The sequence below is a fragment of the Anomalospiza imberbis genome, chromosome 15, assembly GCF_031753505.1.
Source record: "Anomalospiza imberbis isolate Cuckoo-Finch-1a 21T00152 chromosome 15, ASM3175350v1, whole genome shotgun sequence".
NCBI classification, from domain to species: domain Eukaryota; kingdom Metazoa; phylum Chordata; class Aves; order Passeriformes; family Viduidae; genus Anomalospiza; species Anomalospiza imberbis.
Window position 1 is genome coordinate 16,303,559 of NC_089695.1, and position 16,186 is coordinate 16,319,744.

A 16,186-nucleotide genomic window follows, 5' to 3' on the forward strand; every position below is an offset into this window, starting at 1 on the left:
ATGCATTCCAGGGACGCTCCTGAGTGCCGGGATGAGCCGTGGCGGTCTCACAGCCGGCCCCAGAGAGCCAGCACTGAGCAGGGACGGGGACAGGGACGGGGACAGGCACAGGGACGGGGACGGGGACAGGGACAGGCACGGGGACAGGCACGGGGACAGGGACGGGGACAGGGACAGGCACAGGTACGGGGACAGGTACAGGGACAGGGACAGGCACAGGGACGGGGACAGTTACAGGGACAGGGACAGGGACGGGGACAGGTACGGGGACAGTTACAGGGACAGGCACAGGGACAGGCACAGGGACAGGCACAGGGACAGGGACAGGCACAGGGACAGGCACAGGGACGGGGACAGGGACAGGGACAGGCACAGGGACAGGGACAGGCACAGGGACAGGCACAGGGACAGGCACAGGGACGGGGACAGGCACAGGGACGGGGACAGGCACAGGGACAGGGACAGGCACGGGGACAGGCACAGGGACAGGGACGGGTTCTGCGGCAGCAGGAGCTCGCGTGTGTCCCCAAAGCACGGCTGTCACAGGAGGTGACACGCTGCCATTTGTCCCTCTTCTGTCCCCAAAGCTTCCCTGGGAGGGTGGGCAGGCCCTGGCACAGGTGCCCAGAGCAGCTGGGGCTGCCCCTGGATCCCTGGCAGTGCCCGGGGCCAGGCTGGATGGGCTTGGAGCAGCCTGGGACAGTGGGAGGTGTCCCTGTCACGGCAGGGGTGGCACTGGGTGACCTCAAGTATTCTGGGATTCTGTGATGACACTCCTGCACTGCTTGTCCTCCTGAACTGGGATGGGACTATCCTGTGGGGATGGGAATATCCTAATTATCGCGTACAGCATCACTTGGAAGGAAACGAACCCAGCGTGTGGGATTTGCGCCCGGCAGCTCCCGGGTGCAGCCGGTCTCGGCACACACAGCCCCAGCTGGGGGCACTCGGGTCTCAGGATCCCGATAGAAATACTGCACTATCCCACACAAATTGTGTTTTTTTGGTTTTTTTTTTTTTCCGCAATTTACATTATCTCTGCGCTCACTACGGCTCAGGAGAACACACGCAAGTCACAGCCTCGCTGTTATCGTGGGAGGGGGATCCCTGAGCATCCAGCTGCACACCGGGAGCATCCAGGCCATGCTGAGGAACACTCTGCCCGGCTGAGCCCGTTCCGGGGGGACACGGGGAGCCCTGTGACCGCCCCGGCCGGGCGATCCCCGCACAGCCGCCGGTGGATGCGGGGAGGGTCCCCACAGTCCCGTGAACGACAACTCCCAAGAAGCACCGCGACAGCGCCGCGCCCGCCTCCCCGCTGCCTCGCCGGGCCGCGCCGCGCTTCCCGCTGGGATTTGTAGTTCTAATCGTGTACCCAGCACACAGCGTCGCTGCCGAGGAGAACTCGCCTCCCCGTGGTGCAGCGCGACGCGGTGGCGCCATCGGCGCGCGCCGGCGCGGAGGCCGCGGGCGATGTCGGAGAGCGGCGGCGGGGCCGCGGCGGGCGCGGGCGGCGGCGCGGGGACCGCGGGGCCCGGGCCCGCCGACCCCGGCTCGCTGCCGCCCGGCGACCCGCAGCTCATCGCCATCATCGTGGAGCAGCTCAAGAGCCGCGGCCTCTTCGACGGCTTCCGCCGCGACTGCCTGGCCGACGTGGACACCAAGGTACCGGGGCCGGGCAGCGAGCCCAGGCCCTCCCCGCTCCCCGCCGCGTTCCGCAGCGCTGGGGCTGCTCCCGGGAGATCCCTGCAGCCGCATCCACACCCCCGGCAGAGAACAGGCTCAGCCTTGCATTTCTCAGCCCAGGCTTTCCTGGGAAAACACCTTCCCGTAAGAACAGTGCTGCTCCCAGCCTGTATTTCAGAAATTCCCGTATTCTCTCAGACGTCCCTATAGTCTCAAACCGAACCTTTAACCTTTGTTTCTTGACAAGATGATCTCAAGCTGTTGTTAGACTTTCATTTTTTCTCAGCCACAACGAGCTCCTCATGACTTTGTTGCCAGTATTGAATTGGGCTCTCAGCGTTGAGTTGGATTATTCTCAGTGGCTCAAAATTCAACGCTTTTTCTTGAATTTTGCTTTCTCAAAGCTTTTATGTTTCCAATAGAAGTCCTCTCCTGGGATCTGCCGTCCTCACCCAGGAAAGACACATCAAACTGAAATATCCGTGTTTCCCTCTGGTCCTTCCCTTACATCCAGGATGTGGATGGCCCTGAGCATTTACATGGATTTGTTAATTAAGTTCATGTTCAGTGGGATTATGTTTCCTCTGATAAAGCTCAAATAACTATAATTGTCTTTAAAATTACAATTTTGTATTTTTATTCTTACCTTCTCTGCTAGTGCCACAGAAGCAAATAATTCAAGTTTTTATTTAGTGACAGTATTGCTCAGCCAGTTTCCTAAGAATTCTGGGGTGGAGGCTTTCCAGACAACAAGAACTGTGCTTAAACAACCTCTGTCTGCACAGTTTGGATTTCACTACAGTTTCAGCCCCAGTCTATCCAGCTGTTTGAATTGTTACCACACTGAGCGTTCTGTGCAATTTCCAGTTGTGTTCTCAGGGAAAACAGGATTATCTTTGTCCAGAGAGTGAGAGGAGGGAAACACAGACAACAGAGCAGTCTGTGTGTGACAATAGCTGCACTGTGCAGGGCTCTGGCAGGGGCTTGGTTGGAGCTATTTGAGCTGCTGAACTGGATTTATTTTTGGTTTTTTTTTTAGCCAGCCTATCAGAACCTGAGGCAGAAAGTTGACAACTTTGTCTCGACCCACCTGGACAAGCAGGAATGGAACCCAGCCATGAACAAGAACCAGCTACGGAACGGGCTGAGGCAGAGTGTGATCCAGTGAGTGAGCAGCAGCTGCACAAGCAGTGATATTTGATAAGCCAGAAACCACCTAAGGCAAGGCAGAACTGGCAGAATTAAGTTTTTCACACCACATCCCTTTGTCCTCCCTGAGTTTCATTGTGAGAGTCAGTGCAGTCTGAAGTCTGCCCAAAATGCACATTATTGCTCTGCCTGAAATGGGTGGGTTTGAGTGGTGAAATATTTCTGTTTGCTGCCCAAATTATTGCTGCAATAACGCTGTGCCTTGTGCACTGAGCTGGGTGGCCTTGATCTTAACTCTCAGGAAAGAGAAGAGCCTTTAAAGATTCTTTACAGAAAGAGTCCTGAGGATGCCAAAGGTTTGTGTGTAGACTCCAACCCCTGTCACAGCAGTCTCTGCACCAGGGCCAGTTCCTGTCCAGCTGTTTCAGACACTGCCCTGGGGACCACCAGGGGATTAGAGGGATGGAGCAGCTCTGCTGGGAGAGCTGGGATTGCTCACCTGGAGAGGAGAAGCCTTGGGGTGACCTCAGTGTGGCCTCCTCCTGAAGGAGCCAACAAGATGGGGAGGGAATTTTTACAAGGGCCTGGAGGGACAGGACACAGGGAATGGCTTCACACTGAGAGAGCAGGGTTGCAGTAGATATTAGGAATAAATCCTTCCCTGTGAGGGTGGACAGGCCCTGGCACAGCGTGCCCAGAGCAGCTGTGGCTGCCCCTGGATCCCTGGCAGTGCCCAGGGCCAGGTTGGACTGGATTTGGAGCAGCCTGGGACAGTGGAAGGTGTCCCTGCCATGGCAGGGGTGGAATGGGATGAGCTTTAAGGTCCCTTCCAGCCCAACCCATTGTGTGGCTCTGACAGTTTACATTGCTTCCCAGAGCTGCTGAGTTTTAACCAGGGAGAGGAGGATGAGGTATTGCACAAAACGTTGTAAAGAACAGCCCTGGTCCTGGGGAGTCTGAGCAGTCCCTGTCACTCCTGGAGGGGCAGGGCTGAGCCCTGGGGGTGTCCAGCTGTGTGTCCTGCCCACCCAGGCTGCTGTTACCTGGAGGTGGCACAAGGTTGGTGGCCCTGTCTCTGCATGCTTCACAGCCTCATTATCCCGAGGCTCCTCTCCCAGTGCCATGAACATCTCCATTTCCTGCCCCTGCTCCCTTGCAGACATGACTTAACCCTCCCAGACAGCCCGTGCCCCACCATCCAGGGGCCTGACACAGCCCCTGAAGTCACCAGGCACTTCAGTTCCTGCTTCTCAGCCCAGAGCCTCTGCTGTGTGCTCGCTGTCTTGTTTTTATAATCCATTCCCATCTGTCTAGACTGTTACAAGGAGCAAGTGACAGTCCTGTTCCGAGGGGGCAGGGCTCTTCTCCCTCCACTCAGCCAGAAGAAAGCCTTTGCTCTCACCTGCCTTCCTTCTCAGAATAGCTTACTTCTCTTCTTGTGCCAAAACGTGTTTGTGCCAAAATGTGTTTGTTTGCTTTCATGTTGACCTGGTTTCCACAGGAGCTCTATTAAAAGTGGCTCTTGGCCAAGGTGTCATTTAAGTACCTGGGAGAGCAGATGTGAGTTGTTAATTCTGTAGGGAGCAGGGAGAGAAATAGGTGAGTGAAACAAGTCCCTGTTAAGGATCTCCTGAGTAGGCTGCAGTTCTCACCATGTTAATGCTAATTGCAGTTGACAGGAGGGCTCTGGAGAGTTTCTGGAGGAGATTGGGGAGAAGTTTTTCACAGGAGCTGAATGACTTCTTTGTCTTTGTTCAAGGTCAGGAATGCTGGAAGCTGGAGTGGACAGAATTATTTCTCAGGTGGTGGATCCAAAACTAAACCACATCTTCAGGCCTCAGATAGAGAGAGCGATTCATGAATTCTTGGCTGCACAAAAGAAAGAGGAAAATGTGCCAGCTCCTCCTCCAGAGCCTGAGAATAAGGATCCTCCTGCTCCATCTCAGGATGCCGCCTAAAGGTCTGGTATCTCTGCCCTTACTGCTGACATTCCTTGTGCCTCATCTCTGTGTTTGTACAGTGCAAGATAGAGGGGGGCTTGGCAGGGGGGACACTTTGATCAGCAGCCTGTTGTCATTGTCACACAGCCCTCTGCCACTCCAGTGGCTGCTAAAAATAACTGGGACTAAGACATAGGGATGATGTAAATCAGCTATCAAGGAACACCGTGCACTCTGCCAGAGCTGGGTTTGGATCAGCCCAAAAGGCCTTTTATTCCAGTAAAGCATAGCCAAAATAAAAAAAATAAAAGAGAAAGAAAAAGCATATCCAGCAGCATTAACATGGAAGTGGCTGTATTGCCTTCAGGAACTGTATCAAATGGATTAAAAATACATATCATGTACTGAAACACAGTGGGAATAGAGTGGTGACAGGTTATTGTGGCTTAGAATTGAAAGTTTTAGGTATCTGCTTCAGTACTAACCCTGGAGTGTTGAATTGTCACTGACCAAAATATTCCTGCTGGAGTAAGGGCAACATCTCTGGGAGTGAAAAACTGTTCACTCAAAAAACTGATTTAAATAGAGCAACCTGGATCTCCCAGCTGCAAGAACTGAGGGTGCCCTTGTGGCAAACAAGTTCATTCTGGCTTTTGTGATTAAAATAACTCCAGGGGCCTCAGGGGGCCATAACTGCTCCTCTGTCTTAGCACAAGGTGTGTCCATCTTTGCTAAGGTTCATTTGGATATTGAGGAACCACTGCCTTGGTGGGAAATTTCAGTCTGCAGCTTTGCTGGGGGACTTAAAACCATGCTGCATGAAAGGAAGTTAATTGTCAGTTGTTCCATCTGCCAGGGATTTCTGAAAGCAAAAATGCTCCATATAATCTACAGCTGATTTATTTAGGGGGAATAAGAACCTACAGTGGCTGTTCTAATGCTTGGAATTATCAGAGCAACCAGCATGGGGGTTTAGCTTAATAGTGGAAGTTTAAGTGGCTGTAGTATCATCCTGAGTCATTTGCTTGTGACTTGCAGCTTTAAGGCCTTGAATTTTTGCATTTGTCTGGTTCAAGTAGTTTAAAAGTCCATTACAACCCACAGCAATATGCAGTTGCTAATATATCCAAATCTATCCTAATGCACTGACTTGTGAAGGTGCTTTTACATCCTCTAAAATCTCTTTTTTTTTTTTTTTTTCTTTCCTTGCAGGGAGATCCTGCTGCTGAGCAGCTGCAGTTGCAACATGCCCTGTTAGACTGGCAATGGATTCCTTGTTCCCTTTGGTGCAGGATTGCTGTCTGCCAAAGATGATTAACCTTTATTAGGCCTCTGGGAAGTAGGCACTGAAATGGGGAAATTTAGGTGCCCCTGGAGTTCTGCCTGTGGAGGGACAGCCCAAGTGTGGAGAGATTTTTGCTGTGAACTGCAGTGTGTATTCATTAGTCATGCATTTGGGCAAGGGGGTGGGAAGGAAAAAAGGGAGTTGTCTGCTGTCTGGAGGGAGTGGGGAAGAGGGTTGAGGTGCTACAAGGAGCACAAAGGAAGGAGGGTTTGGGGGTGGGGTATTTTTTGGAGACCAAGCAGAGCTGTCAGATTTGCTTTGATGAAGCCAGAGGAGGGGGAGCCTCGTGTGCCTCTGCTGGGTTACAGGGAGCAGCAGGTGCCAGGACAGGTGGAAATCACTGCACTGCCTGCTTTGGGAAAACCATTTCCTGTTCAAAACTGGAGCTAAAGCTTCAGGATCCACTATCCAGATAAATTCTCTTGAACACAGAAACACGTTTACAGTTGGCTGTGCCTATAGCTGATGTCACTCCTATTTCCCAGGGAACTCTGGGGAGCAAAGGGCACACCAGAGTAGGGGATCAGGTGGAAAGTTGTCTTTTTCTGCTTGGAAGACTTTTCTTTCTCAGGTGCCTGGTGGAAGCTGTCCTATGCTTTCAGCTTGAATGCATGCAGTGTCCTCTGGATGACAGTCAAATGGAGAATGTGATAACCTGTTCTGCCAGCAAATGTCCACACCTTTTTTGCAATAAAACACCTCAAAAAGCATCTCTGAGGCTTGGGCTTCTTCAGCAGTTTTTCTTAAGGATAAAATATTTAAAGAAATGCAGGAGTCCTGATGGCTGGAACCCTAAGGAAAATGTGGCCTTACACATTTTATGGTTTAATCCAGGTTTAACAACCTGGGCTTGTTTCTTATCATGAAATAAGATTATTTTAGTACCCTTTCCACAGAAGATGTCTCAAAAAATGTAAAATAGTGCGAGGATTGTGTGAGTAAAGGGTTCTCTCCTGGTTTTTGGTGTAGGGGTTAAAGACTGCTCAAAATACGTAATAAATGTTTTCCCTTAGGGCCTTTAAGGGCAGCTCTTGACAGAAAAGAACCTTTTACCTCCTGGTAGGGTTCTCAGCCACTTCTTTGGAACTGAACATTTATTCAGGGGTAAAAAAATTGTTTAAGGGTTTAGAAAGAGCAAATGAAAAGGATTCTGACTGTGCTTAGGCACATTCTGGATGACAATAGCAGCAGTCAGGGAGCAGGGACACAAGCTCAGGGTTTTTTTTGTAGCAAGTCAAGCTGGATTTACTGCAGTGAGGAGGGAACCTGAACCTGCATTTCCTACCTGACAGCTGCTTGAAGAGATGAGTGAAGGAGAATAGACTCAGCCAGGGTAGTTTTTAGAAGGCTGTTCCATTGTTGTCTCTGTTAACCCTGAGCTCTGACACTGCTGTGCGTTTGGTGGGGCCCAGCCTGTGCACAGCTCCTGTGGCTGTGGGAACCTTCAGATCACAACAGAAGCACCTGAAGAGTTGGGGCAGCCAGTTTGAGATCACAGGCTTTAATGTTGGGGTTCTGAAGTCCTTGCTTTGCATCAGAGCCTTGGAAGCACCCCTGACACAATGGGACAGTGACAAAAGCCACCGAGTCCTTATGATGAAGGACTTGTGCAGTGCCCTTTGATGAAATCCTGCCAGTCACACAGCCAGAATCAGGATTCCAACCTTAAAACCTCAGTGATGAAACAGAAGTCTTCACACCAGAACAAAAGAACAAAGCTGTAGCCACTGTAGAAGTGGAATTGTCCCTGCAGCCGGGGAATGAGTCAGGTTTTGCTGTGCTGGGTGTGTTAAACAGAGCCTGAGGAGTATGGGGAGGCAGAGAGGTCCAAGACATTCAAGGAATCAAGAAGCTCACATTAAATTGAGATGTTTGCATAAGCAGAACTTTCCTGTGGCATTCACATTCTCTGGACAGAGACACGATTCTGTCTCTCAGAAGAAGCACAGAAAGAAGAGAAAACAATCTTTATCTCTGCCCCTTTGCTCTCCCCATGTGGAATGTGGTGTGGAGATTGTTCACCTGCAGCGATTGCTGGATTAGATTCTGGTGAAGGCTGTTTAAATTCAATAACCAATTGGATCCAGCTGTATCTCAGACTCTCAGCAGAGAAGCCATGAGTTTATTAGTAGTTGTTGACAGGTAAGTAAGAAGTCAGTATGTAGAACAGGATAGCATCTCTTTAAATAGTGTATTAATGTACTATAGTATAGTTTTACTAAAGCTATCCTTCAGCCTCCTGATCTGGAGCCAAACATCATTTCTTCCCTGAGTCAGGATTGCCTTTTTTACTATACTTTAACCTTATTTTCCCACTATGTCTCTGCCCTTCTTCCATCAAACCCTGCAGCCATACAGCAGTTCTGACCTCTCTGTTCCTCTGACAGTGTCCCAAATGCTGTTGTGTTAGAAAACCTGAACAGCAGAATTCCATTGCCTTTCCCCATTATTCCTGAAAAACTTACATGTAATGCATAGCACACACACACAAGGCAATCCACTTTTACAAACATATTTTAGCCCAAGATAAACTTAATTCCAAGTACTGAATAGGAGTTAAATTATGAAATAATGTGTTTATAACATATTTTTGAAGTAAAACTGATACTTGCTTTAAATTAATAGGCATTTTCTGATTTTTTTAACTTCTTATTCAAATCTTACATAAAATAAAGGGATGATTCCTGAGGCACTTGCTATGTAACTGTTCTTTCATAACTCCAGAAATGCTTTTCAGTGAAACCTGGAGCAGATTACCAACAGAGCCAGGCAGAAACCACTGCTGCTGATCACCTTATCAAGGTCACAGTTCCACCTGAGCGGATTTTGGATTCCTCAGACAAAGAAAGTTTTTGAATGGGTCACACTGACTCAAGCAGATTTCTCCAGAAGGAGCAGAACCAAACTGCCATTACCTGTGTCATCTTTAAGGTCCCTTCCAGCCCAAGCCATGCCAAAATTCCATAATTATATATTTGCCCAGTTCTGGGTTCAAACTCACGGAGAACTGGAGCGGTTTAACCCTTTCACAGATATTCAGTGGTTTACACTGCAGTGAAGAACATATTTTAGCAGTTTCCCTGAAGAGAGCTCGGTTTAGCTGTGAGCACTGGGGTCCCTGCACGTCCCCAGGTGCAGGAATTGCTGCTCCTTCCCTCCCTTCCCAAGCGCAGCTGTTCGGAATTCGGCCGTAAGAGGGAGATAAACTCTCGCTTCATTTCTCAATTCCTGCCTGCAAATCCCGAGCAGGTCCGGGATTCTTTGGCTGCCTCCTGAGTGAATCAGCCCAGCAAGGTGTGGAGACAGCTTTCCCAAAGTGTTTCCATGAGCCCTGACTGTGCCTGTCCAATGCAAAGCAGACACTGACATTTCTCAAGAGGTTTAGCAATAGGAACAAATATCAGGATCAGGGGAGAGAAGCAAACAGCCCCATTCATCAGGGACAAAACCCCAGCTGTAGGATGTGAAACTGTAAATCCTGGCCTACCCAAATCTGTAATTCACAGGTGTGAACGAGGCTGAGGCTCCAGCTGGTTGTGCCATGAGATTGTATCAGAACCATTGCTGCAGTTCTTGCATCTTTGTGATTCAGGTGCCGAGCCCACAACAGAGCAGAGCTGTGGGCTCAGCCTCAGGAGCATGACTGGGCAGTGACCAGCCCAGTCTAGACACCATCCGAGCCATGCACAGAGAAATGTGCTGCCTCAGCCATCCCCTGCAGCACTGGGACAAACCAGGCCAAAGCAAAATGCAACAAGTCCAGCCCACCTGAGCAGGCTGAAGGACCCCATGTGTCACCAGTTCCACCTCCCTGACTCACAGAATTCAGTGCCTTTTGCACCGTGTCTTTATAACAGATCCCTGCTCACACTAAGAAAAAAAAAATAGGGGGGGAAATAATCCCCAAAGCACTTCAGGTATTGGCCCTACAAAGAATTCACATGAGAACAGATGGCTGAAATTTGCTGAATTGGGGCCTTGGGGAATTCCAAACAACCTTATACATTAAATATACCCATTTTGGAAGGGATTTCTAACAGAAATAGAAAACCATTGCCATGAGTTTCACATTTCAACTCTGCAAAAGGGAGATTTTAAAAAATCACAATTCTGAGAACACTCACAAAAATTTACATTTTCTACAAGGGGGCAGCACAAGCGCAGCAAAAAAATAAAATCCGGTGGGAACTCTTCCCCCACAGCCCCTCCTGTGAGACACCAGGACATCAAACACGGCCCTCTCTGCCAGCATTCACCTCCACCAGCTCCTCCTGCCAACATTTAGCCCTTCCTCCAGGTACTTCTGCCCAACTTCTGCCATTCCAGTAAAACCAGGACTGCTCTGACCAAGAAAAAGAGCCTCAGGTATCACCAACACCAGCTCCTGAGCTGCTCTGCAACACCAGCCTGAGCTCCACACCGTCACCCCTGGCTTCTCCAACCATGCAAAGCCTTGCAAAAAGCACTTCAGTAACACAAATCTTTTCAAGGAACGCCTAATAAAGTCCAGTTGAGCCTTACCTTGCTCTGGAGAGCTCTGTGCTTCTCTCCCCCCGGGCTCTGGCACACTCTGCGCTGCCCCTGGGGCTCAGCCCAGCTGCAGGGGCTCAGGGGAGCAGCTGATTTCACCTCCCCAAGGAACACCTGAGCCCTTGCCTTCCCTCCCACCCCAAACCCAATCAACCTCCCAGGGAAAAAAAAAAAAAAAAAAAAAGGAAAAAGAAAAAAAGCTGCTTCACCTGCAAAAAGGGATAACTGATTATTTCCGACCCCACCAGAATCTCTGCTTCCTACAGGAGAGCCTGAACATGGCCATAATCTCAAAACCTCATCTTTCCCAAAATGCTTTGGAAAAGTGGGATTTGGGAGCTGCCGGCCCCACAGGCGGCACCTGACAGTTCCCCCAGGCTGACACTGCTCCCAGAGCATCCCACCCGCTTCCTCCAGGGATGCCATGGAGATTCCAGGGGTGGGGGGTGTCCAGCAGCGTTATTTTGGGAACAAACTCCCTTGTTACCCAGCGCCGGTTCCGCGGGTACCGGGAGGGCACCGGGGCGGGTACCGGGATGTGGCTCCATCCCCAGCACATTGACACGAGCCTTCCCAGCCCCCGTGGCTGCCGGGGAGCCCCAGGGGTCCGCAGGGCAGGGCAGGGGGTTGCTGCGGCAACAGCACAGCACGGCCCGGCCAGCCCATCCCGAGCCCGGCCAGCCCATCCCGAGCCCCGCCAGCCCATCCCGACCCCGCCAGCCCATCCCGAGCCCCGCCAGCCCATCCCGAGCCCGGCCAGCCCATCCCCACCCCGCCAGCCCATCCCGAGCCCGGCCAGCCCATCCCGACCCCGCCAGCCCATCCCGAGCCCCGCCAGCCCATCCGGAGCCCCGCCAGCCCATCCGGAGCCCCGCCAGCCCATCCCGAGCCCGGCCAGCCCATCCCGACCCGGCCAGCCCATCCCGAGCCCCGCCAGCCCATCCCGAGCCCGGCCAGCCCATCCCGACCCCGCCAGCCCATCCCGAGCCCGGCCAGCCCATCCCGACCCCGCCAGCCCATCCCGACCCGGCCAGCCCATCCGGAGCCCCGCCAGCCCATCCCGAGCCCCGCCAGCCCATCCCGAGCCCCGCCAGCCCATCCCGAGCCCGGCCAGCCCATCCCGACCCCGCCAGCCCATCCCGAACCCCGCCAGCCCATCCCGAGCCCCGCCAGCCCATCCGGAGCCCCGCCAGCCCATCCCGACCCCGCCAGCCCATCCCGACCCCGCCAGCCCATCCCGAGCCCCGCCAGCCCATCCCGAGCCCGGCCAGCCCATCCCGACCCGGCCAGCCCATCCCGAGCCCCGCCAGCCCATCCCGAGCCCGGCCAGCCCATCCCGAGCCCACCAGCCCATCCCGAGCCCCGCCAGCCCCCGCCGCCACTGCCGACGTGCGGGGCCGCAGGAGCGGCTCCGGCAGCGCCGGGCTCTGCGAGGGCCAGGGAAACAGGAGGGGAGGACTTGTGACAAAAAAGACAACCCCGGGCAGGTTTTGAGATAGAAGACTTCTGCGTTTTGGGGTGGGGGTTTGAGACAGAAAATCAGAGTTTTTAGATCAGGCACAAATTCCGTCCCCGAGCGATGCGGTTTTGTTGTTTGGCATCGTTCTCGCTGTGAGGAAAATGAGGGGCTGAAATGAGGCTGGTCGCCCCAAAACACAGCTCACCCGCAGGCTGCAGCGCTCTTTGGGTGGGATGTGAAATGGTTGCCTGGTTATGAGACTGGCTGGATCTCAAAAGAAGTTTTCTGTGCTTTAGGAAAACAGTCTCCCTCACACAAAAGAAAAAAGTGAAGTTTGGTGGGTAAACTTCACAGTGGTCCCTGTCAATTAAGCCATTTGTTATAGTTTTTGTATCGAGGCAGGGTTTGCTCTCAGGGTTTCATGGGTGTGCACTTCTTTCCCAAAGAGGGAGCTGCCTGGGAGCTGCCCTCTTTCCCAAAGAGGGAGTTACAGCGGGAATTTGGGCATGGAAACCAAAGAAGCACGTGAAGGAAGTTCTGCCATGTGTGGAAGAACCATCTTGATGGCAGGGTGGTAGGGTATCCTTAGGTGCAAGTCTGCACCACCACAGGGAGCTCTGGAAGCCTGTATGGAAAAGTATAAAGAGGCAATTGATTTTTCGGTCAGTGCTGCAGACAGGAGAAATTCAGGGAAGCAGCTGTTTGGGTGTGGTTTAGATGAAATATTAGGTTCCTTTGCACTTTGTCCATCCCCATTGAACAGACATCTGAGAGAAGTGCTCGCTATCCCAAAGTCAGGGAAATCTTCCAAGCTCGTAATAAGGAAATGTGGTCCTGGGGCATTTCCTGACCAGGATGATTCCAGGTCTAAGGACAAATCTGGTTTCTGCTTTGATTTTTAGTCATCTCACCATGAGAAGCATTTGTGAGGTGATTTGCTGCCCTGACCACTGGTCCTACCAGATCAGATCAAGAGATTCCATCTGTCCTTCTCAAGCTCAGCTCCTTCTGCTGTTGCCTAGAAGAAAAACCTCTCCCAGCAGAAGAGTTTTACTCTGGAGGCTTCAGGATTTCTGAGAAGCAGTAGGAGAGATGACAGAGCTGCCTTTGAATCGAGCTGTGATGAATAATTTGTAATTTTGGTAGATGTAATATGTATGACATCCCTTACCTCTGTGAGAGCTTTCGACTTCTCTGCAAAGAGTGAAATCAAAGGGAAAGTAAAGGAACTGAGCTGAAGCAGAGCTCAGACACCAGCCTGCAGGACACAGAGGCACTGGGAGTTACTGGGAGGTGATCCATGCAGAACAATTCCAGCCAAACCAGCAGTTCAGAATTCTGCAGGCATCAACCGAGGGCAGTTGCAATGTGAGAGCCCATCCAAGAGAAATAAAGGCATGGAAATAATGTTCTTGGGGACTGGAAAAGGGCTCCAAAAGAAACGAGTTTATGAGATACTGGCTCATAATAGGAATTAAATTGCCCTCACTGAAAAGCAGCCGATGCACAGCAAAGAATTGGTCGAAATCTTTACGGCTTTAATCAGAAATTTAAAAAAAAAACAACTGGAGAGCCTTTAGGGTGTTTCAGCAGAGGGCAGAGAGTCTGACTGGGCACAGATACTCTTAAACAAGGTTCTTCAGGAAAAGGTTTGATGAGTTTGAGGAGGAAGAGACAAAAAATGAGATTTAAACTGCAAATGCAGCAGCAGCACTGCTGGTGCAGGGTGGATTCATGGGGTGTCCTGCTCTTGTGGGTCCTTTCTAACTCAGGATATTCCACCGTGATTCTAAGATTCTCTCTGCTCACATCCAGCCTTTCCCACTCTGCAGAAAGACCCCTATTAACACTGCTCACACTGTGTCATCCTGAAAATCTGGATTTGATTCACACAAAAAATCAGAGGGCAAGCCTAAGTGGCAGTAAAGTTCCAGAAGGTCTTAAAAGTTCTAGGAATTCTGAGCCTTTTATTAGGTGAACCAGCAAATCTGCAGGAAAAAATTGCTTTGGGATTTGCTGTCCAATCTTACTTTTCCACATTGCTTTGAGCTCTGAAGGTGTTAAAGGGTTCAGCCTGCACTGCAGGGAATTGTGGAACATTCCCTGCCACTTCTGCAGGATCTGGGAGTCCTCCCCATCAGCCACGCGCTCTCCTTCCCAGCACAAGATGGTAATGAGCACTCAAGAAGAACAAAAATCCAACTAATGGGACTTTCAACAACCAGAAATAAAATGATGACAGGGATTCTGACAGCTCAGTGCTTGGTAACACCTTCACCTCTCCCAGATGTCAGAGGATAAGCTATTTTTATCAAAAAGAGACGTAGAAACGGGAGCTTATTTGGACACCTGCAGCAGAAATTGATTTGAAGTGATTTGAGCTTTGAAAATGGGGTTTGGAGGCAACTCACTGGGCTTTGTTTTTCTGGAAAGGGGGCCAGACCACCTGAGATTCTTGGTGCAGGATCAGTCTCTCCACTCTAATGCCTGTCAGTCATATTTAAATATGTGCGATATTTAACTTTTCTACTCTCTGGACCTAGACATTATATAGGTTTAATGTTAGGCTTTGCCAGTGGACAAGGTGAAAGTGGTGCTTCCTCCTTTTGGGCACATCAAGGCTCTCTTTTTTTTTTTTTTTTTTTTTCCTTCAATTTTTTTTCTCAAGCTTTTTTTTTTTTTTTCTTGTTCCTTTTAGAGCAGAGAAAACCACAACATAATTCCCCCATCCCACTTCCACCGCAGCCAAGTTCCATCTCCCACCACCACTGGCAGTGGGTTTATCCATCCCTCAACTCCATCATTCCCACTCCAGGCCCTCTGCTCTCCCCGTGCTGAGCTCACCAAGCCCATCCAGGCAGGAGCTCCATGTGCCAGGAGCACTTGATCCATTGAAATATTAAATTTCATGCTGCAGTCTCCAGTTATGTGACCCAGAATGTCTGACCTGATGTCAGAGGGGCCTGGGGCTATGCAGATATTTCCCCAGGGCACCCTGCCCTCTTTCCACCAAAGGAATCCGATCCAGCCACAGGAAGGAGTAGGAATTTTCAGCTGTCCCATGCCCTGGGAGACAGTCTGTGCCACATGATTCTGATGTAAGGTGCTTCTCACCCACTCCCTTTCTCCTCTTTGCCTCTCTACGTACTAATCCTGCAGTGATTTCTACAAATAGCCAGATAAGGAAGATGCATTTTCCCTTTTCCAGCTTTTAGAGACAACACCCCACATGGGCTCCACACTTGCAAGGTGCTGAACAGCTCTGTCACCCACAGAAATCCAGGCTGGCCAAAGGCAGGAAGCATTTTGCAGAATTTCACTGCCTTTGTGGGATTTGCTTCAGCCTTCATGGAAATCCTGACCCCTCTGGGATCAGGGAGTACCACCTGAGCATCCACCCCACAAAGAACTGCACGTGAAAGAGGGAGAGAATTCCTGACACCAAAGCTCACAGGAGCTGGGAGCTGATCCCTCCTCCCCTGTCTGTTATCCTTGTGTTTTCCAAATGGCTACAAAAGGTGAAGTCCAGAGCTCCACCAGCACCAGGAGAGGCAGGAAAATGCCTTTCAGGTTTATTTTCTTGCCATCAACTGTTTTCAAGCAAGGGGTGATTTTTAAAGACCAAAGGGTCTTGAAAATTAAGTGTCTGGGTATAGAATTATTGCTGCTGTTATTTAAAGAGCAGCATAGTGAAAATGCTTAAATTTTTTTAGGCTTTAACTACTCAGAAGTGGAAAAACCCTCTCAGAGTTTTTGCAGATGCTGAAATAGGCCTGGCTTGTGAAAAACGTCACCCCTGATGGGCTTTTGCCCCTAAATGACAGAGATTTCACAGCTGCCTGCTCTGTCTCCACATCTCCAAGTAGCTCTTACTGGGCTGTGGATGCAGATATTCCAAACATTCACACGTTGCTGATGGAAATGTAATTTTTTCTTTGGCCTTTTGACAGCGTGGGTGTGAGTGTCAGCCAGCAATTGTTTCACCTGGCTCATCCTTTGCCCACACGGCATCCAGAAACTGCTTCATCAGGCCAGAAGTGAACAGAGGGAAAGCACAGAGTCACCCCTGGGGGTGGA

General features: G+C 50.9%; 1 protein-coding gene and 1 long non-coding RNA gene across 2 annotated transcripts; one reads left to right on the forward strand and one right to left on the reverse strand.

The window, feature by feature from the left end:
- Positions 1-1,458: 1,458 nt before the first annotated feature.
- On the forward strand, positions 1,459-6,830 carry BOD1 (biorientation of chromosomes in cell division 1). The gene is made up of 4 exons (XM_068206164.1): positions 1,459-1,665; positions 2,726-2,850; positions 4,595-4,795; positions 5,988-6,830. Exons 1-3 carry the CDS (start codon positions 1,474-1,476, stop codon positions 4,791-4,793), a joined length of 516 nt encoding a protein of 171 aa, XP_068062265.1. The 5' UTR covers positions 1,459-1,473; the 3' UTR covers positions 4,794-4,795; positions 5,988-6,830.
- Positions 4,170-4,624, reverse strand: LOC137483232 (uncharacterized). Its single transcript, XR_011004402.1, has 2 exons — positions 4,488-4,624; positions 4,170-4,381 (listed from the first exon to the last, which is right to left on the reverse strand). It is a non-coding gene; the product is annotated as an uncharacterized lncRNA (long non-coding RNA).
- Positions 6,831-16,186: the final 9,356 nt, after the last annotated feature.